Source organism: Bubalus kerabau, chromosome 4 (genome assembly GCF_029407905.1).
Source record: "Bubalus kerabau isolate K-KA32 ecotype Philippines breed swamp buffalo chromosome 4, PCC_UOA_SB_1v2, whole genome shotgun sequence".
Classification (NCBI taxonomy): Eukaryota; Metazoa; Chordata; class Mammalia; order Artiodactyla; family Bovidae; genus Bubalus; species Bubalus kerabau.
Genome location: NC_073627.1, coordinates 41,871,043 through 41,898,788, shown reverse-complemented (window position 1 = coordinate 41,898,788; position 27,746 = coordinate 41,871,043). Strand labels below are relative to the sequence as shown.

Below are 27,746 nucleotides of genomic sequence, written 5' to 3'. Positions count from 1 at the left end.
CAGCAGCCATTCCCAACAGAACCGAATTCTCAGGAAATCAGGACAGAGCCAGGGCTGGGCGTTTGTTTGGTTTTCTGACCATGTGGGAAGCCTGAGGCCCGTTGGCCAGCCACGCCCTGCCTCTCCACCTCTGCATCCTTCATCATGCCCTGGGGACGCCCAGGCCCCTGCCTGCCCTCATCCTCTCCCAATCACCTCTTGTGGTCAAGGTCCTCATACACCCTGTCCTTCAAGCTACTCACTGACCAAGTGAGAGGCTGACTCCTGGTTAGAAGGAGGGTGCTTGCGTGTGACCTGAGAGGAAGGGTGAACAGACTGTGCCATCGGTGACCTTGGACAGCTGTGGATGTCTTGCTAATATGAGAGCATCCTGTCTGGCACTCCTAGGAGTGAGGCTATGTGACCTGCTAGGCTGGGGGCTGGGAGGCGCCCTGGGTCCCCTGATCACTTTGGGGGCGTGTGTGTATATGCTGTTAGGTGTGCCGCGGACAGGGGTGCCCTGAGTCCCCTGACCGCCTCCACGAATGCTGTTGGGGATATGTGTGTATTGGGGGGGTGTACGGTGCCACAGTAGCTTCAACCAACTCTCTCTGGGTACGTGTGTCCTGCAGATGTGAGCAGTCGGTGCTTCCGCCCAGTTCTGCACACGTTTCTGTGCGCTGGAAGTGTCCTTGCCCACCGGCGTTTGTTCTGTGTGAACGGAGCCCAGGAAGTGCGGGCACGCGCGGGAAAGTGCGGGTGTGCGTCCTGCGGGTCCCTGCTCGGCTCCGCGCCCGTCCTGCGCCGCGTGAGTGGAAGGCGCCGAGTGGCCCTGCCCGCCGAGTGCGCGCGCAGGGTCCCGGGCCGGCGTGCGCGCCGGTGTGAGTGCCAGTGAGTGCGGCGCCACTCGGCTCGCTCCGCTCCGCGCCGCCCGCACACTCGCACTGATCGGCGGCTGCCGGTGACGCGGGCTGGGCCCGCCCCCTGCCTGCCGGCCCCTGGCACTCACTCGCGCCGGCCGCCGCCGAGCAGGCAGCAGCCGCGTCAGGGCCGTCCGGGGGCGCCGCCGGCGATGCCCGCAGCCCCCGCCGCGCCCCGCCGGGCCTGCTGAGCCGCCCCCGGGCCGGGGCCGCGCCGGGTCGGGCCGGGCCGCGCCCGGGCGGAGCCGTGCTGCCTGCATGACCCTCCGGCGGCGCGGGGAGAAGGCGACCATCAGCATCCAGGAGCATATGGCCATCGACGTGTGCCCCGGCCCCATCCGGCCCATCAAACAGATCTCCGACTACTTCCCCCGCTTCCCGCGGGGCCTGCCCCCGGACGCCGGGCCCCGCGCCGCGGCGCCCCCGGACGCCCCCGCGCGCCCCGCGGCGGCCAGCGCTGGCCGCCGCAGCCCCTCCGACGGCGCCCGCGACGACGACGAGGATGTCGATCAGCTCTTTGGAGCCTACGGCTCCAGCCCCGGCCCCGGCCCCGGCCCGGCCCCCAGCCCGGGGCGGCCGCCCGCGAAGCCACCCGAGGAAGAGCTGGACGCCGACGGCTACGAGTCCGACGACTGCAGTGAGTTTCCCACCCGCCTGCTGCTCGCCCCCTCCCCTGCGCGGCTGCTCGCGCTCCCGCCCTCGCCCGCCCTCGGCTCCCCTGCGGTCTCGGTCCCTCCGGCACACCCCCCACCTGGTGGCAGTCCCCAGCCGCGCCGTGCGCTCTCCGCGCGCCCAGCACACAACCCCTCCCCCGAGCAGGTCCGAGAGGTGGGAAGTTTGGGGGCGCCCCCTGGGGGTATCCCATTTCCAGCGGCCGGCTCCCCGGAGCCCGCGCCGCGCCCCCTCTCGGCCCGCCCGCCGGGAGCCCCAGCGCGGGCGGCGGCTTTTGTTCCCTGGCAGGGCGGAGCTGCGCCCCGGGGAGACACCAGTTGCTGCCGGCCGCGCGATCGCTCCCTGCCCCGGAGCACGCGGCGGATCGGCCCCGCAGCCGAGGGTCGGGCTGGGCGAAGGGCGGAGAGACCCCGGGGCCGGAGTCGGGCGGCCTCCCTGGTGGCCCGGCGGCCGCAGAGCGCGGCGGCTTGACTGGCGCACGGGCCGAGGACCAGGGGACCATGGGGCCCGCTTGTCCTTTGGAAAAACCTTGGTGGTTCCTCCTCCCACGTTCGTTGGTCCCGCCGCTGCGCTCGACCGGGCCGCCGACCTTCGCCCACCTGTTACACCCGCTTCCCCGGCCAGTAAGGGCTCCCACCCCCACCCCCACCCCAGCCTCCTGCTGCGGGCATGAGCCCCGAGCCCCAGGGAATAGGCAAGCTCCGGGGCCCCCGGGGCCGAGGCCCGGCTGGCTGGTGCTCCTGGCGTCTTTCTGGGCTCCGAGGGTGGCCGCCCTGGCCGCCCCGCCCGCCCCGGGACTGGAGGGGAAACCGAGAACGCCGAGGTCGCCGTGCGGTGCCGGATGGATTTACGCGGGATGGGGCCGGGGACGCGGGCAGCGTTGCTCGCCAGGCCCCTGCCTGGCTGTAGCCCCTGCCGCGTCACTCTCAGAGCTAGAAAACCCGAGTCCAACGCCGGTCCTGCGGGAGGTGTGGACTTTTCTCCGGGCAGGGGTCGCTCGCCCACTTCGCCGAGGCTCGCCGGGTCCCATCCCCCACGCAGCGCAGCGAGGGCGGCTGCGCCTGGCTCGGGTGCCCACATGGGCCTCAGCCTGGGGGTCTGGAGTTTCCCCAACATAAAATGTGCCTCTGCAAGCTGACAGTGGAGTTACCAGCACCTCAGCGGGAAGCGGTGGGGCCAGACCTGTCGTCACCCTACCCAGGGATGCCCGAGAGGAGAGTAGGGGGGAAGCCTGCCAGCCCTGAGTCGAGTGGGTCGGAGCCTGGCCTGTGATGGAAAGCTGCCGGCTCTGCACGCTCCCGGGCCTTGACCACAGCCCTCTGGCCAGAGCCTGGCATGTGGAGGCCCTGCCAGCCCAGCAGTCCTCTTCCTCCATTTTCCTGCCAGACTGGGGAAACTGGGTCGGGAGAGTTTATTGCCCTCCGGGCTGTGCCCTGGATCTTCCCTACCCCCAGTTCCTGGCACCCTGGGCCAGGTGCACCCCCTCACTTGCTGTGCCTCTGGGCAGGCGGAGACCCAAGTCACCCCTTTGCATGCCCTGAATCTTCCCTGGCTCCAGAAGAAGGGGTGGGCCACTTGTTCCCATTTCCAGCATCTTTCCTGCTACGCCAGGGGAGCAGGCGAGCAGGGCAGGGCTTCCACTCGAGCTTCAGGCTCTCCTGGTGCCACCCGGACCCTCCGGAGACATACAGCTAAGAGGTGAGAACTCAGGCTGTTTCTTTTGGCTGTCTCTGAACCCACAGGCAAGGAGGGGACCAGAAAGTGCAAGACATGGGCCGGTTGCCCCATCTTCAGTCCATCAACTCAGAAGTCCTTCACAGAGCACTGTGTTCACAGCAGAGAGGGAATGGGGCTGGGGCCCCAGACCCAGAGCTCATTGTCCTAGCAGGAGACAGACACACTTGGGGTCAGCAATGAGGGGCAGTCGGACACAGCTTTGCCAGCCTGAAGCCGTGGGCTGGCCACACCCATGCCACCAGGGCACTCTGCTGCAGAGAGCCAAGGAGAAGGGTGTGTCACCGAGCCAGGGCCAGCTTGCTCATTCCCTTCAAGGGGCCACTGCCCTGGGCTTAGACCCCATCAGTGGCCAAACTTCCCACCTTGAGAGCATAGAAATCTAGGTTCTGGGGTTGGGGGGCCAGGTTCTAGGGTGGAGCCATTCTCCACTCAGTAGCCCAGGCCTCACCTCCCTCTCAGCTCTGACAACCAGATCCCTACAATAAGCCTAAATGATTCAAGCCAGATGGTTCATTACGGCTTTAGCCAGGGTTATGCTATCTGCTGCCCTAATTATTGGATTATCTCCGTTCTAACAAAAAGAAATTAGGACGGTTGCTCTGTTGTCCAAGGCCGGGAGTGAAGTGCTGTTTACTTATTCAGCCTTTTTTCCCCTTCTCTTTAAAGCCCATCCTTGATTAAGTCACCGCAAGGCACAAGCACAAAATCGACAGGCTCCCCACTGATCTAATAGAGGAGCGTTAACAGGGAGAAGATGCAGAAATGTTATAGGTAGAGGTGTCCCTTGTGCCCGCGCCCTCCCAGTGACCCACAGAGCGGCCTGGCTAAGCTGGACTCCGCTGCTTGCTGCCCTTCCAATGGTCCTGTGTCCCCCCCCAACCTCCACACATGCTACTCCCCTGCCTGCGATGCCCTCCCACCCAGTCTCCACCTGTGGAAACTCAGGCCATCCTTCAAAGCCGTAATGACTAGAATGCTTTGGGGTTTCTAGGTAACAGAAAATTCAGAGTGCCTCAAACAGTGAGGACTGCTGAGGCTGTGTGGCACTGGGGCATTCATGCCGCCGGTCAGCAGCAGTATCAGCAGCAATGGTTCTGTCTTTCTCCACTCGACCACATCCTTTTCCTCTTTTCTTTAAGTTTTATTTATTTATTTTCTGGCTGTGCTGAGTCTTCGCTGCTGCACGGGCTCTAGTTGTGGCGAGCGGGGGCTCCTCTCTAGCTGCAGTGCACAGGCTTCTCACTGCGGTGGCTTCTCTCGCTGCGGAGCACAGACGCTAGGGTGCACCGGCTTCAGGAGTTGCCGCTCCTGGGCTCTAGAGCGCAGGCTCAACAGCTGTGGTGCAAGGGCTTAGTTACTCCAAGGCATATGGGATCTTCCCGGATCAGGGATCAAACCCGCGTCTCCTACGTTGGCTGGTGGACGCTGAGCCACCAGGGAAGTCCCACCTTTTCCTCTTAGGCTGACCTCCCTCATATAACAGTAAGATCCTAAATTTGATGAGTTTCTACTCCCATGTTTCAGTTTAAAAGCGAGGAGACCTCTCCCCAGGAAATCTGTCCTTCTGTCTCTTGGGCCAGAGTCGCATCTCATGGTCGCGCTTACACTGGCCCCTGCATGATTCATCCAGGGCTGAGGCAATGATGGAGAGGAGGAATCACTGTTAGGCTGGCCCAGAAGGCCCTCAGCTGGAATCATTTCCCTGTCCCTGCTTGCTGTGATTCCCCTTCCTTAGGGCCCTGTCATATTCTACCTGGCCCGTATTTCCACACACTCAGCCTCTCGGGACCAACTAGGTGTCCGGCACTCTGCCGAGCAAGGAGGTTGCAGAGTGCCTGAGACGCAATCTCTGCCATCAGGAAGTTCATGGAAATGGAGACACACAAATAACCCAGCAGTGACAAGTCAGGAACCCAAATGGGAAGCGCTGGCTTGCACGGAGCTCTCCCACAAAGAGGGTGCAGTGGGAGGAGGGAGAACGCAGGCTGGCCGAGTGGAAGGAGGAAGAGTCCAGTGGCTGGAGCAAGGGGAAAAGAGGATGATGAAGCCCAAGTGGTCATATCACAGAGGGCCTGAATGCCATACCAGGGAGGTTGGCAGAGTCCAGGAGGCAGAGGAGAACCTTTGGACCGTGTAAAGTAGGGGAATGAAAAGGTTTATATATATTTGGGGGGTAATTTAATTTTATTTTATGTATTTTTGGCTGTGCTGGGTCTTTGTTGCTGCAGGCAGGCTTTCTCCAGTTGCTGCAAGTGGGGGCTACTCTCTAGTCCGGTGCACGGGCTTCTCACTGGGGAGGCATCTCTTGGTGCCCAGGCTTCAGCAGTTGTGATGCACGGGCTTAGTTGCCCTACAGCATGTGGCATCTTCCCGGACCAGGGATTGAACCCGTGTCCCTTGCATTGGCAGGCAGATTCCTAACTACTGGACCACCAGAGAAGCTCATGAGTAGGTTTATAAAAGTCCTCACCCTCTACCTTGAGCACCTGGTAAGCAGGACCATAAAATCAATGGCTCATTCCTCTTTGTTCCCCCTGCAGCGTCTGGTCAGTGCCTCAGTTTCCCCAACTAGGAAATCCTTTCAACTCAGACTTGATCATTTTCTGTGGTTCTTGCCATGGTGGTTTTTTTTTTTTTTTTTTAACTATTTGAGAGGATGACATTTTTCTTAAAAAGAGAAAACGAGGGCCAATTTCCTGTTCCCAAGGGTGTATGGGTGAGGAAAGTCCAGGTGCAAACCAAGGTCAAAATGATGCTGTCAGTCTCCATCAGCCAAGCAGAGGGATGTTCTGCCTTAGAGGAACTGACAGGAGCTGAGCTTGATTTTCTCTGAATTAGCCCCATTAAAGCTCTATAATTATCAACAAGCGGGTGACAACTCTCAGAGGCCCATTAGTGACCAAGTCTCATAATTTATCCAAGGATGTGAACTTTAGCCAGGACGTGTGATTTGAGTGGCTGGAGGGCAGGACCTTGTGGCTCACAGGGACAAGCACCTTCACCCGTCCTCAGGGCCCCCTTCACCTGCCACAAGCCCGGGCGGCCTTTCAACTGAGAGGCCCCTCTCGGGTGGCAGAACAGCCCTCCCCACACCCCAGGAGCAATTCTGTTTATCCCTCTTTTGTTTTTCTGCCCCATCCTCTCACAAGTTCAGCTTAACAAAGTAGCAGACAAAATATTGGAAGCCACTAGGCTTTAAGGCAGGAAGGAGCGATTGGGATGGAAGTGAAGAGGCCTGGATTCTACGTCCAGCTCTGCTGTGCCACCCTGGCCAGATCACCTCCCCTCTCTGAGCCTCGTTTCTCCAAATAGGAAATAAAGAGCTCTCTAAGAGAGCTCCACCACCAGCAAGTCTCTAAAAATGGCGACTGAGCTTCTATTTCTAAACTATTATTTCTTCTAAAACTTGCACTGGCAGCTGAAGAAATCCACCAATCCCGTCCTGGGGCAGCACTGGGCTTGCTGTTCCTTCCCGGGCAGTGATAACAGCTATCGGTTTTATTGAGCAGTGTCAGTCCCCCGCCCCTTAAACACAGGTGTCTGTAAATCCAGTGGAAGGGACCCCTCGCCCTGCCTGGAGCTGAATTTCCCAGTGGGGGCTCTGTCAGCTGCCTTGTCCTTCTCTGGGATGAGGAACTGGGCAGAGATTGTGAACTGTGTGGATTTTGTGGTTGCCGTTCTTTTCTTTTAATTGGAGGATAATTGCTTTACAATGTTGTGTGGAACTGTGTGTTTTAATACATGAGCCTCACACATCTCTGCTCGAGTGAGCAGCCGGCGAGCGAGTTAGTTTGGATAGCCCAGCCTTGTGAATTGAACATCTGCTCATTGCTGGTGTCAGAGGCGTGGTCCCTGCCCTCCGGAGGCTAACGTCTGCAGGCACAAGCCGCAAGTTAGGCCTGAACAGAACAGTAGGCTGATTCACTGTCTTGCAAAGCCAAGAGCTTTAAAGGCTGTTACTGCAAAAGCCTGGAGAAGCCTGGGCCTGTGGCTGTTGTTGCAGGCGAGGTGATAGATCCCACCCTTAGAGCACCCTCACCTGCCCGCCGGCATGGAGGCATCCTAGCAAGCAGGCGGCAATAGGCCAGATGCGTGCTCAGTCACGTCCGACTCCTTGCGACCCCGTGGACTCCAACCCGCCAGGCTCTTCTGTCCATGGGATTCTCCAGGCAAGAATACTGGAGTGGATTGCCATTTCTTTCTCCAGTAAAATCTGCAGGGGTCAAACCTGCTTCTCCTGCATTTCAGGTAAATTGTTTACTGCTGAGACACCTGGGAAACCCAATAGGCCAGGACTAAAGCATGCTTACCCCGCTCGGGGAAAAGGACTCTTGGCTCCACTTAAGGCCTGTTGACTTTGAGTTTAGACACAGTTTTAACAACTATTCTCACCTGGTTTCATAGAAGAACCAAGTAACCAGTGACCAGGAGGCAGAGCTGCCTATGTGACCAGGGGCAAGTACTTGAACATAACAGGAGTTTCAAGTGGATGTCAAGAGAGGAGGCAGAAAAAACGTCAAGAAGACCTCACCAAGAGTGGCCACCCGGGATCGCCTGGTGAAGGACTCGTCTCACACACCCTTCAGTGCCCGGGCTGGGACCTGGACACAGGGCAGCTAGCCGCAGTCGTAGCAATGACTCAGGTTGTTCCGAAAAGTCTTAAGTGACTGTTTGTGTATTCTGCTCACAAGGGCTGGGAGGGGAGCGATCCAGTTCAGAACGAGTTCATTCCAGGAGGTGTCTCAGAGGGGCAAGTACGCTCATCTAGAAACATCACCTAAATGGATCTGCTGCTTCTATAATTATCTGCTGAGTACTTTCCGCACCCCAGGCATGCCGTGAGGTGGATGCTGTTGTGTTTCCATTTTGCAGATGAGGAAACTGAGGCACAGAGAGACTAGATATGCTAAGGTCACAGAGCAAGGAAGTGCAGAGCCAGGGTTTGAACCCAGGGTCAGACCTCAGAGGTCAGACACCCTACAGGTGCCCCCGCCAGGCAACAACAGAGACGCTGAGCAGGGTGCCTGACCCTGTGTTAGGAGCAGAGATGCAAGACAAATAGTGGCCGAACTTGGCCAGCAGGCTGTGGTTTGCTCTCGACCCACACTGGGCAACCCTAGCCTCCCCCTAGCATGACTCCAACCACCCAGCACCCTGCCCTCTGGGTGGTCCTGTGGTTGAAATGCCCTTTCTCCCAGCCCCACTCTGCACTGGCCAACTCCTACTCATCTTGCATGGCTCAAGCGAAGGGTCACTTCCTCCAGGAAGCCTTCTCTGATGGCCCCAGTTCACATCAAGCTCAGGCCTCCTCCATCAATCCTGCCCCACTGGACTTTGCTGTGGCAAATCCTTCTCTTCCATTCCTCCTGTTAAGCTGTGCTTTCCTTGGAGCAGGAACCTGCCTTTTGATATCTTCATTCCTGTGTGTGTGTGTGTACTCAGTCATGTCTGACTCTGTGACCCTGTGGACTGTAGCCCACCAGCATCCTCTGTCCATGGAATTTTACAGGCAAGAATCCTGGAGTGGGTTGCCCTTTCCTTCTCCAGGGGATCTTCCCAACCCAGGGATTGAACCCACGTCTCCTGCATTGGCAGGCGGATTCTCTACCACTGAGCCACCAGGGAAACCCCTCTTCATCCCTAGAGTCTAGCATGTTGCGAACACTTGGTAATGAGTGAATGAATGGGAAGCCAGTTGACCGTTCATTCTAAAGACATCCTGTGAATGTGTGTCTTCGCGAGGGAGACTTGCCCCTGAGGTCTGCCGTCACCCACCACCCCAGCCTTTATACCGGGAGCCACAGCGGCATGAAAGGCCACAGCTGCTGTGTGTGATGGTGCCTGAGGGCGGCAGCTGCATCCAGTCACTGCCACACCCTCTGCCCGGCCCTTGGGAATCCCTCTCTGTTTTTTCAGTGGCCAGGGTGGCACCATGAGGGCCCAGCTCACTCCTCGCAGCCTGCCCAGGGCCCCTAAGGGCCTGGAGAGACTGGGGGTCGCAGCCCCGAGTGCTGCTAGAGGGGGCGATGAGTGGACCAGCCAGTCAGCTGGGCCCAGGCCTGCAGGCACCCAGAGCCTGACCCCTTTGCCTCCTCGCACGATCTTAGGACAGATCACAGGTCAGGGGGAGCCGAGGTGTGGAGCCTAGGCTGGCAGTCACACCAGGACGACAGGAACCCCTTTAGCCGAGTACCCGGCACACGTGGCCACACCCTGCACCAGCTGCAGGCCACAAGGCATGATGCAGGGGTCGGAGGCCACCACTCACGGCATCTGGGGGGTGACGGGCCTAACCCCCCTGAGCTCCTTCCCAGGGTGGGGGGCTGGACAGGTAGCAGGTACCCAGTCGGTGGCAGTCGGCATGGACACCGTGACACCTCGTCTGACTGCACAGGGCTGGGTGGCGCTTCTCCCCTGTGTGGCCCTGGGGTGACCTGAGCCCTCCTTGTCCGCAGCCGCCCTGGGCACGCTGGACTTCAGCCTGCTCTACGACCAGGAGAACAACGCCCTGCACTGCACCATCGCCAAGGCCAAGGTAGGCCCCCGGCGGGCGCGGGGCAAGGAGGCAGCGCTCAGCCCAGTTACTCCTAAGACGCTGCTGCCTCCCCTGCAGGGAGGCTTTGCAGGGAAAGAGTAGAACCGAGAAGCCGGAGAGAATGAGAGGAGGAGGGTAGAAGGGTAGCATTTAGGGGCCTAAGGCCGCCAGAACTGGGGAGCTGTCAGGGAGGGAAGGGCAGGCGGGGTGCTGGCAGGCCCGTCCTGTGGGCGAAGAGGAGGGGTTGGACATGGACGCCTCCGGCCCGAGGTTCCCAGCACCTGGGCCTCCCACCTCCCTGGGGAGGCTCTGGTCACATGGGCCTGAGCTTGCTCTCTGGGCAGGGGCGCCGGGTATCTGAGCCCCATTGTCCCCTGTCCCAGGCTGGCCCCTGTCAGCTCTGGTCTTAGCCACACTGTTCCCTTTGTCCCCACCGCATCGCTCCCGCTGGGAGGAAGGTGCCCAGGCTGATGTTCTCCCGCAAGGTAAGGGTGGCCGCGCTGCCTGGTAGAGCCTCCTGGTAGAGCGGTGGAAGGGCCTGGGCCCGGCTTCAAGCGAGGAGCCTCCGGCATTGCTGCCTGGGCCCAGCCCCACCACCGGCCCCCCAGCCTGCCAGCTTCTCTCCCCTTCTCCCACCCTACCTGTGGCTCTTGCCCGTCCAGAGGGGCCGGCCACCTGCTTCTGCCCCGGCTGTGCCCCTCCTGGCCTGGGCCACCGTGGTGGGGTGAGTAGTGTCCCCGGTCGACCCACGCCATCGCCTCCCCACCCTCTCCTCCGGGGGCCGCTCCGGCGGTGGCGCGCCAAGGTGGAGGGCAGGATGCATGCCCGGGCAGACCCTTCCCTTCGCCCTCCACCCAGCTGTGTAGATAGAGGTTGTCCAGGCCTGGAGGCTGGGAAAGGGCACTGGCTGCCAGGCTGCTCTGGCAGAGCCAGCCCTCCTCCCCCACCCATGCAGACACCGGCCCCCCCGTGCTGTGTGCCCCACTGTCTCTACCGGGCTCTCGAGGGGCTGCGTGGGTGTACTGTGGTGTGCGTATGTGTATGTGTCCACTTAGGGTTGCTCCACTCACGGCATTGGCAGTGGGGGGGCCATAGCAGCCCCCCGATCTCCAGTTCACCCTCTGCTGGGCAGGAGGTGGTGCAGGTGTGAGAGGAGCTGGGGTGGGGTGGGGTGTGGGGAGGGGCCTCAGGGGGTAGGAAGGCTGAGGCTGACAGGGGGAGCCCCTAGGTGTCTCTTAGAGGACACCAGATGCCCCAGCAGTGGACCCTAGCTCAGCCACTCGGTCTGTACGTGGGTAGAGCGGCCTCAGTTTGCTCATCTGTAAAATAGGGTTAATCGTCCCCACCTGTGTGATTGTTATGAGCAGTAAATGAGTGAGTGCTTAGTACCTAATGCTGTCCTGGAGGACAGGGCCTGGCGGCAGACATACCCACCCACAGCAAAACTGGGAAGTTCCATCTTTGTGGGAAAGGGTAAGAGGTGTGTGTTGGGCACGGTCGCCTCTGCCATGGTATACACAGAGCCACCCAGCCAAGCTTCGTCCTGGAGTCAGCCCTACTGGGCAGGACAGAGCTGGAGCCCAGGCAGCTCCGGGCCCAGCTCAGATGCTCCACCCAACCCTGAGCCACTTCTCTGGCATCCTCAGAGGGTCTAGCACAGACCGGAAGCGGGGCAAATGCCCCAGCAGCAGGCCCTGCAACAGCATTGCCTCCTTGACTCCCACAACCACCCTGGGACATGGGGACTATTAACCCCTTTTACAAATGACAAAACTGAGGCTCAGGAGGCAGAGGCCTCATCACTTACCCAAGTGATAGGTGCCGGAGCTGGACCTGAACCCCGGCCATCCTGGCGCTAAAACCTGTGGGCCCCTTCCTGGTAACCAGGCAGTGCTGGATAGAAGTTGGAAGCCCCGACCCAGATCTCAGCCCCCACCCGCGGGCTCCTCTGAACCAAGGTGGGGAGTGGGGAGAAGGGCCTCAGCTCCCCTGGGAGGTGGGGGATCGGGCTGGTGAGCTTGCAGTTCATCTTTGGATGAGGTCATGGGGATGTCACCTCCGCCCCGCACATGTCACCACTGCCTCCCTGCATCCCCGTGAGCCATCCCAGGAGAGAGTTTCCAGAAAGAGGAGCAGGCATTAGGTCAGCTGGGCGCCTCTCTGTGGTTCCGTGGGCTCCCTGGCTGTGCACACTTGTTGGTGGTCGAGAGGGAGTGAGGGGCGCCCTCTTGCAGAGGGACTCTGCCCGGCCGGCCAGCTTGAGTGGCCTCCGGGGACACAGACAGGCAGAGCCCTGTGGCCAAGCCAGAGAGAAACGGAGCCTGGTCTCCAGGACATATAATGCTCTCCCGTGGCCGCAGAGGGAGGCGTGTGGATGGGTGGACAGGGGCTCACGAGGACTTAGGGTCAGTGAGGAAAGTCGCAGGGCTTGGGGAGCAAGGGAAGATGGTTCAGGAAGAAGGAAGGATCTGACCACAGCAGGATAACGGGGGCCTCATTCAGAGAATGGTGAGTCACCTGGCCTCCATGACAAGGAGATGACAATGAGAAAGAGGCCGATCTGACAAAGATGCCCCGGGTCATCTACGCAGAATCAGACATTTGGGGGGAGTGGGGGGCAGGAAATTGCACCAGCGCTGAGCCATCCTTGCTCCCCCATCCTGGGGGTATGGGGCAGGGGTGCTTCTGTGAAGAGGGTCATGAGTAGACCCAGCCGGGAGGTCCAGGGGCCTGCTGGGGCCTGCTGCCCCAGGTGCCTGGAGGCCCTGGCTGCTCTGTGTCCCCAAGCCCCCACTTACACCCTTTGCTGTTCTCCTCTGCCCAGGGCCTGAAGCCGATGGACCACAATGGGCTGGCAGACCCGTATGTCAAGCTGCACCTGCTGCCAGGAGCCAGTAAGGTAAGGGGACCTGCTCTGGGCCCGCTGACAAGCTGTGCCTGCCTGGAGCCCAGGCTGGACTTGGGGCACCCAGGGAGCCCCCAGCTCCCACACCCACTCAGCCCCACACCCTCTAGGCCTCCCAGGGGACCTCTAGTCAGCACCACCTGCCTGCTGAGTTGGGGAAACTCTGCCAGGGAATTTCCAGGCCAGCATTTTATAAGAAACATCCTCAACTGGACATTAATACTATGTGCAAACAAAGGGTTCTTGTGACCAAGTAACTTCAGGAAACATTATTAAACCGGTTTCTTTACTGCAGGACTTATCAGAGCCTTTAATGCCCTGGTGGGCAGCTCTGTGATGCTCCACAAGGGGGATGGAATGGTCAGCATCTGCCCAGATTATTTGACTACAGAACACTTGTTCCCGCACCAGATAATCTGACAAACAGACCAGGCCAACAGGTGCATCTATGAGAGAAGAAAAGAAATTTTTTTTCTTAAATTAGCTATTAACAAAAGCATCAAGCTGGCCCTCGGCCCTGGAAGATCAGAACTTGATTAGACTTCTTCCATACAGCTTACAGTTGAGTGCAGTTTTCTTTGTAATTTCATGGGAAGAAAGGTCACATCGTCTTTTCAGAAGTGGGTCCTTCCTTGGCCTTGGGAACTCACAGACATCGCAAGACGTGAGGTGGGCAGACTCCATGCCGGGGGCGCTCAACGGGAGTCCAGCAGCTGTGCTTCCGAATAGAGAGCAAGGCAGAAATGGAGGGACAGGGGACACGGGACACAAGAGCTTGAGCAGCAGAGCCTGGTGGCTGGTGTTCTTATCCCGGCCTCTTTCTCAGAAGCCATAGTTGAGAACTTCCTTCCTGGCCCACGAGTGACCTCACAGGAAAACTCAGCAACTGGGGCAGGACCCTGGGCAGACGGCCTCCCCGGCCACTGCTCTGGACAATTGGGTGGCCCTGCCCCCAGGTGGCCACCCAGGCTGAGGAGCCACAGGCTGCTGAGGTCTGAGTTCCTTTGGGGGCCCAACCCCCCCGGATGAGTATATGGGTCTGGGGGTCCCACTGGTCCAGGGGAGTTATCCTGGAAGGGAAGGCAGCGCTGTGGGAAAAAGGACAATGGCCCTCCACCAATATCTGGAGGAGCAGGCTCCTCCTGCAGACTTGCATCTTCATGCTGGGGTGGAGGTGGCAGGGTGATCCCCAGGCCTGTCAGGGCCACGCGGCCCCAGGAAGGGGCTCAGTGACCGAGTGTCCCTAGAGTCCTAGGACCTCAAGTCGGCAGTACCTGCTGCTGAGTCCTAGTGGCCCGTCATAGGATTGACCCCTGAGTTAGGGCAGCGTTCCATAGAGCATTGTCTTCTTATAGACAGAGGCCTGAAAAGACAGCTGAGAGAGGTGGTCGTTATGCCCTGGAGCCCTGGCAAAGGGTACGGAACCCATTGGGTTCCACAGAGCTTATGCAAGTGGGAGAGCTGGGACTCAAACCCAGGGCCGTATGACCTCAGAGCCTGGGCTGGTGTGGCAGACATCAAAGGGAACTGGGCACAGAGGGCAGAGCCTGAAGGGGACAAGACAGGTAAGGAGTCCAAGACCCGAGGTGTCCGGAAGTGCCAGGGAAGGAGGGGAGGTGCCTTCTGGCCAGGCAATGAGACTGTGGGAGAGAAGCCAGTCCCGCAGCAGACCTCCAGCAGACCTCAGGCGGCCCAGCCCACACGTCCCGAGGAGGCCCTCCCATACCGCGCCTGGGCACTCCCCTGGGAGGCAGGCCCCTCCAGGTGGGTTTTCCGAGGGCTGCACTAACCGGTTACCACCGACTGGGTGGGTTACACCACCACGGAGCTCTTACCTTCCAGTTCTGCAGGGTGTGGGTCCCACTGGGCTAATATGGATTGGCAGCATGTCTGCCTTCCATCCTGGAGGCTCCAGGAGAGACGCTGTTTCCCATTCCTCTCCAGCTTCCAGAGGCGCCCCTTTGGCCCGGCTTGTGGCCCCTTCCTCCGTCTTCAAAGCCGGTGGCACCTCTCTGACCTTCTGTCCTTGTCACACCTCCCTCTGCCTCTCTCTCGCCTTCCTCTTCCACTTTTAAGGGCCCGGTGACGACATGGCCCACCTAGATCATCTGCCTGTTGTATACAGATTTTTTTTTTTTTGGCGGGGCTGGGGAGTGGGGAGGGCCTGCACCATGGCATGTGGGATCTTAGTTCCCCTACCAGGGATTGAACTCACGTACCCTGCAGTGGAAGCTCAGAGTCCTGATCACTGGACCGCCAGGGAAGTCCCTTTGCTGTTGTAAAGTCAGCCGATGAGCAACTTTCACCCCCCACTTTGCTAGGTTCTGGGGGATTGGGACGTGTATGGGACCATTACACTGCCCACTGCCCTCCTTGATGCTCAGAGGCTCATTTTTGCTCTCTCCAGGCGAATAAGCTCAGAACGAAAACTCTCCGAAACACTCTGAACCCCACGTGGAACGAGACCCTCACTTACTACGGGATCACAGATGAAGACATGATCCGAAAGACCCTGCGGTGGGTGATGCCCCCCCCCCCCAGGCCACCAGCTCCCCCACCCCACCCAGCCTTGTCCATGGGACTGGCCCTGCCCTCACACCCCTACCCACCGCTTGCAAACCCTCCCTGACTTTGGAAGCAAACTGAGAGGCCCCTTGCCCTCCAGGATCTCCGTGTGTGATGAGGACAAATTCCGCCACAACGAGTTCATCGGGGAGACCAGGGTGCCCCTGAAGAAGCTGAAGCCCAACCACACCAAGACATTCAGCATCTGCCTGGAGAAGCAGCTGCCGGTGAGTCAGGCTCTGGAGCCATCCAGGGCCCACGCTGCCATGAGCGCAAGGCCAGGAGCATTTTTTTTTAAATCTATTTATTTTTTGCTGTGCTGGGTCTTCATTGCTGTGTGAGGGCTTTCTCTAGTTGCAGCGATAGGCGGCTACTCTTTGTGGCAGCGGCACGGGCTTCTCGTTGCTGTGGCTTCTCTTGATGCAGAGCTCAATAGTTGTGACGCACGGGCTTAGAGGCCACGCAGCATGTGGAATCTCCCTGGACCAGGGATGGAACCTGTGTGCTCTGTATTAGCAAGTGGATTCTTAACCACTGGGCACCAGGCAAGCCCCCAAGAGCATTCATTGAGCACCTACTCTGTGCCTGGCATGGCTGCAAGTGCTGGGGAGACAGATAAATCTCCCTGCCCTCATGAAGCTTGGACAAGAGCCAGACCAAAAATGAGATAAACCACCCAAACGGATTGAACATTTGGCAGGGATCAGGGCCGAGAAGGAAAGCATGAGAGGGGTCGATGGGTTGGATGTGTGCTCTGGGAAGGCTCACCTGGCAAGCAGGGAATATCCCAGGCAGAGGGAGCCGCAGGTGCAAAGCCTTCATGGAAAAGTGCTCGGGCTGTGGGAGGCGCAGGCAAGAGGCCAACTGAGTGGGGCAGAGGGGGCAGGGGGCAAGGGGTCCTGGGAGCTGAGAGCAGGAGTTGGGGTTGGGGAGACTGAGAGGACTCCAGCTTTATCTCTGAGTGAGATGGACCACAGGAGCGTGCTAGGTGGGGGCCAAGCTATCTGAGGATATTTTAACAGGCTCCTCAGGATGGGAGGGAGTGGAGGGCCAGGGTGGGGAAACTCAAAGTGCAGAGGGAGGAACAGGAATAGGACCTGGGCAGGGCAGCAGAGGAGCCGGGAGAAGGGCTGAAGATCAGCATCCTTAGGTGTGGGGCCTGGGAGGATGAAGGATCATTCACTGGGATGCGGGGGACCGTGGGAGGAGCAGCTGGGGATGCTCGGACCTCAATGGAATGTGTTAGGCATGAGGTGCCTGTGAGATACCCAGAGGAGACAGAAAATAATTCCTAGAAATTGCAATTGTTTGAACGTGTCAGAACCGATTTTGCCCCCAGCCATCTGCAGCAGCTGAGCCCTCCCAGTCTCTGATCAATGTTCCCCTCCCCACTCCCCTTCCCTCTCCCCTCCCCCTGCCTGCCTTCACCCAGTTCAAGAGGACTGGGAGGGATTGGCCAGGAGGTCCCAGGTCTGGGCCCCTAAGAAACCTGGGCCTTCAGGGACTGTGTGGTGAAGTCCCACAGAGGACACAGTTCCCTCTGCCCAGGACAATTCCCCACCAGAAGCCTGGGCAACAGGAAAGCTCTAGAGGACAGAGCCCAAGGGTCATCCCCTGAGTGCTATACCCACCTAGGGCCCTGCTCAGCGCAGCCTAGCCTGGTCAAGGCCAGGAACAACTGACCTGAGGTCAGAGCTCCTGTCCAGGATCCCAGCTCTGTATTTTTGCATAACTTGAACAAATTGTACTCTGTGGTCACATTCTCTCCCACTCCTAGGCATGTGTGCGATGGAGATAACCTTTTAAGCGTTATTATTAGTCACTAACCGCAGCTGACCCAGTTTCTCCAAATGATCTATGTCACTTATAAAAGGCAACATCAACTCCTGCTGGAGTTGTGTTCCTGAGTTTTGATCCCTGATATAAACAATCACCTGTGTGGTGCTGAATGTGAATTGTGTGTGAGCAGTGTGTGCAAGAGTGTGGAATGCATGCGTGAGCACCTGTTTCATGCACAGGGGATGTGTTTGAGAGTGTACATGCTTGTGCCTGGGGCGTGATCAAGGCCTTGCTGAGCCTTGCTTGAATTTGCCAGGATCTCGTTGGTCCAGTTCAGAGACCCACAGTTGACAAGGGTGCCATTTGGGATAATTACTCGGCAGTAAAGATTCATTTTGATGGTACCTCATAGATTTTAGAGAGCCTTGTAAACCTTATTCATTGTTCATAAATACTGAGCAATGTCCCAGTTCAATGGTCTTTATGTGAAACCATCCAAAGTATATCCCACTGTAAAAAAAAAAAAAAAAAACAGCTGAAAATATCCCGGCTCATTATACTGTTTAATTTTCACACATCACACAACTGGCACAAGAGTCATGGTTTAGTGAGGCTGTCACACTCGAAGCCCAAGGCCTGAGTGACAGGTGGTTGAATCTCACCTGCTCCCTCGGACCCGTGGGTACCGACCAGCTGAGCACTGTGTGAAGTGGCCAAGGCTGCGTTTGCACTCAGGGAGAATGCAGTGATCAACTGGCCCTGGGTGCGGGAGGGGGGAAAGTGGTCCTTCCTTCACCCCACAGGATTCCCATCTCCAGAGGTGCAAGCATGGCCCCGGCCCACGAGGGGCCACGTGAGGTGCTGCTTTAGTGCCAGGCAGAGGATAGTCAAGACCAGAGACTGAGTGTGAGATGAGCCTGGCAGAGACGTCTAGAAGGGGCCCTCCGAGGTCATAGGGCTCAGGCTGGGTGGACAGAAGGTAGAGGACAGGGGTTCTGGATGAGCATCAACTGGAAGCAGGAGGTCTCAGGAGGGTGAGGAGTGGTCTCAGGATGCTGACTGGGGTGCGGGAGGACACACGGTGAGACGTGGACTTGAGGTCTGACTCCAGGGGGAGGTGCTGGGCCCTGCCCCACCCACCTCCTAGCTGCCCCTGGGGTGGGACTGTTTTCCCAGATTCTCCCCATGGGGCCCTCCTACACCCTGAGGCTCCAGGAAGCACGATCTAGGGGCCAGGGTCCCAGTGAACCACGTCCCACGCCCACACCAGCACCCACTGGGCTCCACGTGGCCTGGGCCCATGGCTGCAGGAGGGGCGGGCAAGGACAGCTGAGTGACGGCTCTCCCGCTCCACAGGTGGACAAGACGGAAGACAAGTCCCTGGAGGAGCGGGGCCGCATCCTCGTCTCCCTCAAGTACAGCTCGCAGAAGCAGGGCCTGCTGGTCGGCATCGTGCGCTGTGCCCACCTGGCCGCCATGGATGCCAACGGCTACTCAGACCCCTACGTGAAAACGTGAGTGTGCGGCCCGCTCCTTACCCACCGTCTCACTTCTAGGTCCCGGGAGGTGCAGGAGCTGCGATGAGTAGATTGCGCAGTAAGTGGTTGTGTGAAGCACAGGGGGCGCTGTGCTCACAAGGGTCTTCTGTGCTCCATGGGTTGAATCTGGCCAAACCCGTTTCTCAGATGAGGCAACTGTTGCCCACACAAGCTGAGTGGCTGCCCAATCCACGCAGAAAGAGCAGTTCTCCCCCGATGGCTCGTTCAGGTCTCTCTGTGACTGTGGGGCCCAGGAGGGGCTGTGAGCAGGTTGGAGGGACAGGAGGCTGGGAGATGCAGTGAAGGGGCTCCGTCAGCACTTAGGGCTGAGCACACGTGGGCACAGGCACAGCTAAGGGTCCACCCAGCCTGCCAGGTGGGGCTCTTGGTGGTGCTGGGGAGATGCTAACGCGGGGGCCCCAGAGCCGTGAACCTGGGTCAGGACAGGCTGTGATCAGAGCCCAGAGAGGAGCTGGTGGCCGTTCGGAGAGGGGTGAAGCAGGTGGTTGGTGGGCACCATCTGAGCTTTGGGGCTCTCCACTAGCAAAAGCTGGATCTTAGTCTGAGTTCACCGTTGTTTGAGGATGTCTTGAAGGTTAGAACTTGGGGAGGAATTTGGCTCAGCCGAAAGGAGATGTTTCTGTTCAGGGAGAGGGACAGAGGAGTTAGGATATAGTTAAGAAGCAGGGATAGTCCTGTCCTCAGGGGACAGCGAGGAGGCTCAGGTGACAGAGGCCATCACAAAGACTGACTGGTTTTCTGTTTAAAAAAGTGAGTTGGGCCCCAAGCTCAACCACTAGCAAAACTGACTTCCAGTGGGTCACAGACCACTGGGAGAGGACATGCTGTCCTAGCTCAGAAGACAGACTCTTAAAACCAGTGGAGGGAAAGTAAGCGACTCTGGGTAAGCTGGGAAGATGTGTGCACTCTGTGGCCGCATCACTTCCCTGCCAGGTCCATGGGGTCCAGAGACCCAGGCCGCAGTGGAAAGCTGGTTTTGCTGCATTGCTTGAGATAGCCGTAAGCTGGAGACAGCCCAGTGTTCATCAGCAGAGGGAGAGATGAATGAAATGTGGCGTCTGCATACAGAGGAGTACTATGCAGTTGAAGTGAATAAACGAGGACTGGGTGGATTAATGTGGACAGCTATGCCAAGCGTGCCAAGCCCAGAGCAGACTGTAGAGGGGAGCACGCAGCATGACCCTGTAGGGATGGTCTCTGGGAAGGGAGGACGTGCGTCCACTTGTATCTGTGATGCTAGTTTCCCTAGGGAAGAAAATAGGATCTGAAGCCAGGGTGGTGTCGAGTTTTTAAATCAGCTCAGTGCCCACCTGCCAAGTTGCTAGGAATTCCAGGTGGGTTATCCGGAAAGCAGGGTCTCACCAGCTACAGTGGAAGGGCAGCTCTGGGAGGGCCTGTCCACTGCGCCTGGGCACCCTCAACCCCGGCCACAGGCGTGAGAGTCACTGGGCCACTGCGGCCATGCACCACCCTCCAGCCATGGGCTGGGTCAGGGTGGCCTTTCAGAGGGCAGCTCTGTGGGTGGCCCCATGGATCAGAGGGAGGCTCCCAGTGGCCTAGAAATACCTCCATCTGAGTCAAGTTCCCCGGGTGACATGCAGGGGGCAGCCGCTCAGGGCTCCCATCTCTGAAAGGCCCCTTCATGGACCATGGGCCTCCTCCTCTCCTGCTAAGAGTAGGGGAGATGCAGGCACAGGTTTGAGATTCTGAGCAGAGCACCTGGGGCCACAGGGAAGAGCCAGGTAGAGGATGTTGAAGGGCAGAGCTAGATGGAACAAGGCCTTTTGTCAACATCCTTATTTTTTATGAACTTCATCCCAGGTGATAACTGCCTCAGTCTCCCCAGGCTAGAAGCTGACCCCAAGTCCAGTCTTCCAGGGCTGATGATGGTTAACAGTCATCACACGTCCTGAGTAACTGCTGGGTGCCAGGGCTGGGCTAGGTCTCACGGAACTTTCTACGTGGTACTTCTGTTACCTTCTCCATCCCCTACCCAGGGGTGCTGAGGAAACATGAGCAACTTGCCCTGCTGCCCTGGGCCACCCCTTCCTTCTCTAGCCCTCTGGTGTCTTCTAGAGGCCTCAGGCAAGCAGCAGTCACTGTGCAGAAGAGATGAAAGGCAGCAATGGTAGGGGGACTCCAGGAGCCCAGCAGCCAGGGCAGGAGGGGGTCCTGATAGGGAGGGAGGGGGAGCAGCCACTGATGGGCCCTGGGGCACCCAGGCTGTGCTCCTCACCCACACAGGCCGCCCTCCCTCCAGGAGACAGCATAGACAGGCCTGGGGGCAGACGGGGGGCAACCCCTAGCTGGGGTCACATGAGGGTCTCTAGATGGGCACCGGCTGTGCAGTGCTGAGGGCGTGAGGAGCCCAGGACAGCTTCCCTTCAGGGGCTTCCAAAGGCAGGGCTGGGAGATGCTCCCACAGCCCAGGACCCCCATCCTTCCTCCTCACCCCCAAACCAAACAAGCAAAGGAAGATGAATCAGGAAACACATGGAAGCTTGTAAGGAGCGAAGAAATTCACCATCTCTGGGTGGGGGTTTATGGGAACCCCCACTTGTTTAAAAATTCATCTTTATTGAGGCATAACTTACACCCAGGAGGTTTCTCCCTTTTGCTGTGGGACTGATGTATACAGTCTGGTTACCACCACCTCCATTAAGACACAGATACCATGGCCCCAGAAAGGTGCCCCAGGCAACTGCTGATTTGTTTTCTGTCGCAATAGTTTTGCCTTTTCCAGACTTTCTTCCAACAGCAACTCCCACTTCTTCCACATGACCTAGTGCTCTGGAGAGCCCGCCATGTGGCGCGTGCGCCTGGAGTGCGGTCTGTAGGTCTGTACTGCCGAATACTCCTCTGTCAGATCACTTCCTCTTGAAGTGCACCAGGGTGGGGTCGCTTCCAATTTTTGATGGCTATATAAAGCTGCTAAAGAATGGGTTTTTGTGCAGACCTATGTCTTCATTTCTCTCCCCACCCCCAGCTTTTGTCAGTATGTATTTTCCAGTGTCTCTGTAATGAACCAGTATGACTTACGTAATACCTATTACAATTTTTTTTTTAAAGTGTACAGAAAAGCCACAGTGAGATACCACTTTCTATGTTCGCTGATCCCACCCGGTGCTGGGCACCAGGAAGCTGGTGGTGGGTGAGAGAGAGTCTAGTGTAGGTGTGGGGACAGGGTGGGAAGCTTTATAAACGAGAGAGCCTGGCTTCTGAGCTCCAGCCCTGTGCTGGGCAGCTGTGTGATCTTGGGTAAGTCCCTCCGCCTCTCTCCGCCCCGGATGAAGACTGCTGCTCTGCAAGCAGGGATTTCTTTCCTCTGCAGGAAGCACTGTTGCCCATGCCCAAAAGACCGTTTTCCTTCCCAAAGTTTCAGTGAGGCAGCAGCAACACTCCCCAGGGACTAGGTTAAAAACCACTGTGTTATCCACTTAAGAAAGATGCGTTTTATAGCATGCACATTCCATCTCCATAATCTGCTATTAAAAACAGGAAAGCTCTAGCAAGGGACCAACTCTGCTAAAAATGTTTTTCTGGAGGGGAAATGTGAGCTTGGTGAAAATTAAAACTTCCAGAAATTAGGAAAACCCCCTTTCCTCGGGGAACAGAGGTCCAGGTGATGAATGACCCACTTGCTTCTCTCACTACACTGACCCCTCACCTGCGCCATGTCACCTGGTCATCACGAATGAACAGAAGTCTCTCTCCTGGGAGAAAGCGCTTCCAAGCCCTGGGGGCTCCATGTGTTCTCACGGCCTCGTCTCACCCTCTGCCTATCGGTGGGTTGTAATTCCAGATACCTGAAGCCAGATGTGGACAAGAAATCCAAACACAAGACAGCGGTGAAGAAGAAAACCCTGAACCCAGAGTTCAATGAGGTACGAGGGGCTGGGGGAGCCGTGGGAAGGCCACTCACTCTCCCCTGGGGGGACTGAGTTTTCCAGGGGCCACTGTGGGAGCTGGAGAGTGGGAAGGGGCCCACAGGAGAGCCCCCAGCCGTGAGGTGGGGGAGTCGTGGGAGGAGAAGTGAGGCCAGGCTGAACCAGGTTGAGGTTCAGACGGAAGCAAGGGGAGGCCTGCAAACCTCTTCAGAGGATGGAATTGATAGTTCTGTAGCCATGGGGGACGTGGGGACTCAGGACCCCAGGAAGGTGGGTGCAGCTGGAGAGGGGCTCAGAGGAGCGAGATGAGGGAGAGGAACCTGAGTGACTCAGGTCCTCAGGCCAAGGAGGTGCTGCCAGGGGGTCGTCGGATGTGGAAGGGTCCTGGAAGCTGACATGAGAGAGGGTTCCACAAAGAAGGGAGTGGTCAGCAGAGTCAGACCCAAGAGCGGCCTGGGCCGCCTAGTGTGCGCTGACCTGGTGATAAGGAGCCTCTCGGGGATCTTGAGAAAGGCAGCTTCCGTGACCAAGGGGCAGGTGGTAGGAGGGAAGGGGGCCCCTGAGGATCTCAGCCAGGCTCTCAGAAGTGGGTGAGACAGGCGAGAATCCGTCACAGCAACTACTGCACACTGGCCGCCAGCCGACTTCCAGGCCCTGGGGCATTGGCCCTAACACTCCCCCTCTGGCCACCAGGAATTCTGTTATGAGATTAAGCATGGGGACCTGGCCAAGAAGACCCTGGAGATCACCGTCTGGGATTACGACATTGGAAAATCCAACGATTTCATTGGTGAGAGGCCATGATGGGAATGCTGTTCAGCAACATGCCAGTCCTAGGGCAGAGTCCTGAATCAGGCCACAGCCACGTTGCAGCCTGACCCTGTGTGACAGAGAAAGAAACAGGCCCAGAGAGGGAAAGAGGCCTGGCAGGGGTCACAATAGCAGTGTGTGGTAGAGCAGGGGAAAGGGTAGATGATGGTCAGCCCTTTTAGGCTGGACTCTTGAGTCCTTGCGGCCCCAGCTTCCTGGTGAGCTGGCTGGCTGTGCACGGTGGAGCTGCCCCCCAGTACTGCTCTGGTCCTGGGGAAAGGCAAGGCAGGATGGGATCCTTGGGCCCTGATTGGGGGGGTGGGGGGCAGTAAGAGGGTCTAAGCATGTGGTGGTCAGAGCGCTGTCCACCCTCATATCGGGTGGGTAGGGTAGATAGTCTGGCCTTGCAGCACAGAGTCTAGGAGGGTGTTGGGGGCACTGTTCTGGAGGGACCCTAAGAGTCATAGGTCAAGTATCCCGGCTGCCCGGGCTCCCCTCTGCAGGTGGCGTGGTTCTGGGCATCAACGCCAAGGGAGAGCGCCTGAAGCACTGGTTTGACTGCCTGAAGAACAAGGACAAGAGGATAGAGCGCTGGCACACACTCACCAACGAGCTCCCGGGGGCTGTGCTCAGCGACTGACCCGCCCCGCCCGCCTGCCCGCCGCCTGGCCCAGCGCAGGCCTGGCCCTGGGCTTCCTCGCTGCTGCTCAGGGCCTCGGCCCCCGTGTTGGGGGAGATCCAGGACACCTGCTTGGACACAGAGCCACTGCAGCCCCTCCGAGGGATGGTGGGGGCGGTGAGCTGGGCCTGCTTTCCGCCCCCTGAGGCCCAAGAGGGCTGGGTGGAAGAAGAGGACCTCAGTCCCCACCCGGAGGAAGCAGATGGGGCCATCCAGAGGACAAGGACCCTACAGAGGTCAGCAGTGAGTTGGAGGGGACCCTAGGCTGAGGGGCAGTGGGGAAGGAGATTTTGGGTAGGACAGGACTCTGAAGAAAGTCCATTCCCTAAAGGAGGTTCTGACTTTGGCTCTGGCACGACTGGGAGGGTAGAAAAAGTTCACCCGAGAGCCAGGAGTCTGGTGAAGATCCTGGAGCTCCCCATGAACATGGGCAAAGGCCAAGGGCTTTACTCAGTGATTCTGCAGGCCCCTGGGGAAGAATGAGACCCAGAGCCTGCCCTCAGGGAGGTCCCCGTCTAGTTATGGAGCTCAAAACAAACCCTTACAACAGGGGTATAAGGAATGCCAAGGCCAGCCTGACCTACCTACACATTCTGTGGACTCCGCTGGGAGGGCTTCCTGGAGGAAGTGATGTTTCAGCAAGACCTTGAAGAGTGAGTGGAGATTCTAGGCAGACAAAGGAGGAAGGGCACTGGAAACGGTGTCCAAGGCCTGGAGAGGAAAGATGATTTGGGCCAGGGAGAAACTGCCTGGACCCAGGGTCTCTCTCAGGAGGGTGGGGGGAGAGGCAGGGTTTGTTAGGAGTGAGGCAGGGGCACCCAGCCCTCCCCCACCCCACCCCTAGCTGTCAGGCCAACTGGGCTTGTAGCCATGGGAGGAGTGGCTTAAACTGATGTTGATGCAGGGTCAAGTTCAGTTCTCAGACCCAGCTCTCCCACCTTTGATCTTTCTCCTCCTGAGGAAGCTGGAGGATGGATCCGGCTTCTCGTTGTTCCCAGCTTAAGCATCAGGTCAGCTGTGGTCAGGAAGAGTGTGTCACTTCTTCGCATGAAAAAAACCAAAAGGCCTCCTTGTCCTCACCCTCCGCTCCCTGCCTTCCTCCACCCTCCCCATCCCAGGCTCTTCCTCCTCGGTTCAGGGCTGGAAAGCAGGGAGCCTCCCGCAGCTGTGTCTGCATCCATTCCCTACTGAGATCCCCCTTAGTACTCAGCAGCATCCAGGGCCTTGTTTCTGGGAATAGCTGGCTTTGTCCTCCAGGAGCTGAGAGCCACTTTGCACCCTGGGTCAGGGTCTCCAGGAAGGGATTGAGGGCATCAAGACTCTGGGGCCCAGGCCTGAAGCCCCCACCTCTTCCTGCTGACTAAGGGGTCTTCAGGAACCCTGGATGAACAAATGCAGAAACCAGGAATTTCTGTGTTCAGCCTATCCCTGCACTGACGGAAAACAGAGCTCAGAGAGGGAAAGTGATCTGCCTGAGGCCTTCCAGGTTCCCTGCCCCACCCCCGGCCCAGAGCTCTGACACCACACCCACAGCACCGCTAGTACACAGCTCACGGGGCGCTGGGCTGGACCCTCTGCTGCAGACACAAAGCACATCACCATCTGAGGCCCGGGGGCAGGCGATGATATGAATCCCACCAAGTGCCCATCAGCCTGTTTTCATTTTCCAGGGAAAACAGGACTCCAGACCCCACACAGTACCTGGCAACCTTGGCTGGTCACAGAGTCTTGCTTTTGCCTCTGTCAGAAGGCTTGGTGCATGGTGAGGGCTTCTACAGGCCATGTCTTGATGAATCGTCACAGGCCTGGGAGATGGGTTTAACTGCCATCTCCATTTGACAGATGAGGAAGCAGATTCAGAGGCAGAGTCTGATTTTTGAGGAGCCTTGTGTCTGGGTTAACTCGGGCTGTCTTCTTAGCATTGCCTTTGGGGGGGGCTCTCTCATTCAGAGAGGAGCTTCACAGACTCCCTATAAACACATGGAGATGCTGAATGGCCAAGTTAGACGCATACTAGAGCTTCACCCAGTACAACTTCCTTGTTAGACACACGGGGAAACCAAGGACCCGCAAGAAGAAGGGGCCTATTCAGGACGCACTTGGGATAAGAGCCCAGGACACCGGGCGCCTAGTCCAAGGCCTTCCAACGCCGTGGGCTGTGCAAGTGCAGACTTGGTCCAGAAAAATGGTCCCTGAGGACTACAGGGACAGTCAGGCTGGAGGTGGGGCTTCAGGACAGCTGGCCCAGGCCGAGGATTGGGCTCCTGGGCAGGAGGCCTTCCAGGGAGACAGAACCTTCCCTAGGACCCTGGATCTGTTCTGGACCCCTTACAGCTTGTATCTCTGTTAGAGACAAAGTGCTTTGAGAAGCTGCGGTATCAGCTCTGCCTTTGACCCCAAACTGGCTTTCCTCTGCTCTATCAGCCCCACAAAAACAGGGAATTCGACGCCAAAAAAAAAAAAAAAGTCATTCCGAAGTCAGCTGTCAATAACTAGGCGGTCACTGGACGGGGCATCCATCTCCACCCCCACGCTCCTACCTAGTCTCCGCCCCGCCCACCACTACTAGCCAATCCCCGACGGGCCCGTCTTCCAACTGAGGCGGTAACCTCCTGACCTCTAGTGGCGAGAGCGAGGAACTGCATCCCCCGGCCCGCGCATGTCCTCCCTTTGTTCCTTCTCCAACCGACAGAACCTCCCAATGCATGGACTCTGGCTGTCTTCGACGCAGACTCGTGCACTGCTTACCACCGTTTTGCTATCATGTGGCGACTGCAGAAACGGTCCTGAAACTGCAGCCCCCACACACAAATTTTGTACTTTCGTCCGACTTACCCGAAGGTGTCCTTTTTAAGTCTTTATTTGTTAATATTTATAATGACATATAATCCAAAGTAAATGGAAACATTCATTGCGATCATATGAGCTTGGGACACTCATCTTAATGGATCTGAATAGGTGGGCAGGAAAGAACGAGATCCTGGCAACAGGGACTTATTCTGCACATTGTCTCATTTACTCTGCACCAAGAGCCCACTGGAGGTACATGCCCACCATTCAGTTCAGTTCAGTCGCTCAGTCGTGTCTGACTCTTTGCGACCCCATGAATCGCAGCACGCCAGGCCTCCCTGTCCATCACCAACTCCCGGAGTTCACTCAGACTCACGTCCATTGAGTCAGCGATGCCATCCAGCCATCTCATCCTCTGTCGTCCCCTTCTCCTCCTGCCCTCTATCCCTCCCAGCATCAGTCTTTTCCAATGAGTCAACTCTTCCCATGAGGTGGCCAAAGTACTGGAGTTTCAGCTTTAGCATCATTCCTTCCAAAGAAATCCCAGGGCTGATCTTCAGAATGGACTGGTTGGATCTCCTTGCAGTCCAAGGGACTCTTACAGACGGGGAAAATTTTTGTGCGCAATCACAGCTGCTACGTGACAGAACCAGGAGTCAACTCATGCCTCCCAAGACTTCTGCTAACACTAAAGCATTAGGCCAACTGCTATCGGGTGTGAACTCTAAGGCCAGCCACTGGTCTAGGCACCCAGGGCAGATTCACAGCAAGATGGTCAACGAACAGTAAATGTGTGTTAAAAGATTAAAAAAAAAAAAAAAAAGGCATAAAGGAATCGTGTGGGCAGGGGAGGTTGGGCTTAAATAGGAAGGTGAGCTGAGCCTCTAGAGAAGGTGACTTTTGAGCTTAGCCTTGAAGGTGGTGAAGAG

The 27,746-nt window shown here is 58.0% G+C and overlaps 1 protein-coding gene and 1 long non-coding RNA gene across 3 annotated transcripts; one reads left to right on the top strand and one right to left on the bottom strand.

Moving 5' to 3' along the window:
- The first annotated feature begins 1,045 nt into the window (after positions 1 to 1,045).
- Positions 1,046 to 26,469, top strand: DOC2B (double C2 domain beta). 2 transcript variants are annotated; one of them, XR_008713125.1, is made up of 10 exons: positions 1,046 to 1,536; positions 9,764 to 9,843; positions 12,668 to 12,742; positions 15,156 to 15,265; positions 15,414 to 15,540; positions 18,449 to 18,606; positions 22,454 to 22,535; positions 23,232 to 23,328; positions 23,852 to 24,263; positions 25,698 to 26,469. XR_008713125.1 is itself a non-coding variant. In XM_055576979.1 (9 exons), exons 1-9 carry the CDS (start codon positions 1,158 to 1,160, stop codon positions 23,986 to 23,988), a joined length of 1,245 nt encoding a protein of 414 aa, XP_055432954.1. In that variant the 5' UTR covers positions 1,046 to 1,157; the 3' UTR covers positions 23,989 to 26,469. The 2 variants fall into 2 exon arrangements, 1 of the variants encoding a protein (XP_055432954.1); XM_055576979.1 differs by having other exon boundaries at positions 23,852 to 26,469.
- Positions 22,334 to 25,048, bottom strand: LOC129649510 (uncharacterized). Its single transcript, XR_008713133.1, has 3 exons — positions 24,966 to 25,048; positions 24,612 to 24,738; positions 22,334 to 22,457 (listed from the first exon to the last, which is right to left on the bottom strand). It is a non-coding gene; the product is annotated as an uncharacterized LOC129649510 (long non-coding RNA).
- Positions 26,470 to 27,746: the final 1,277 nt, after the last annotated feature.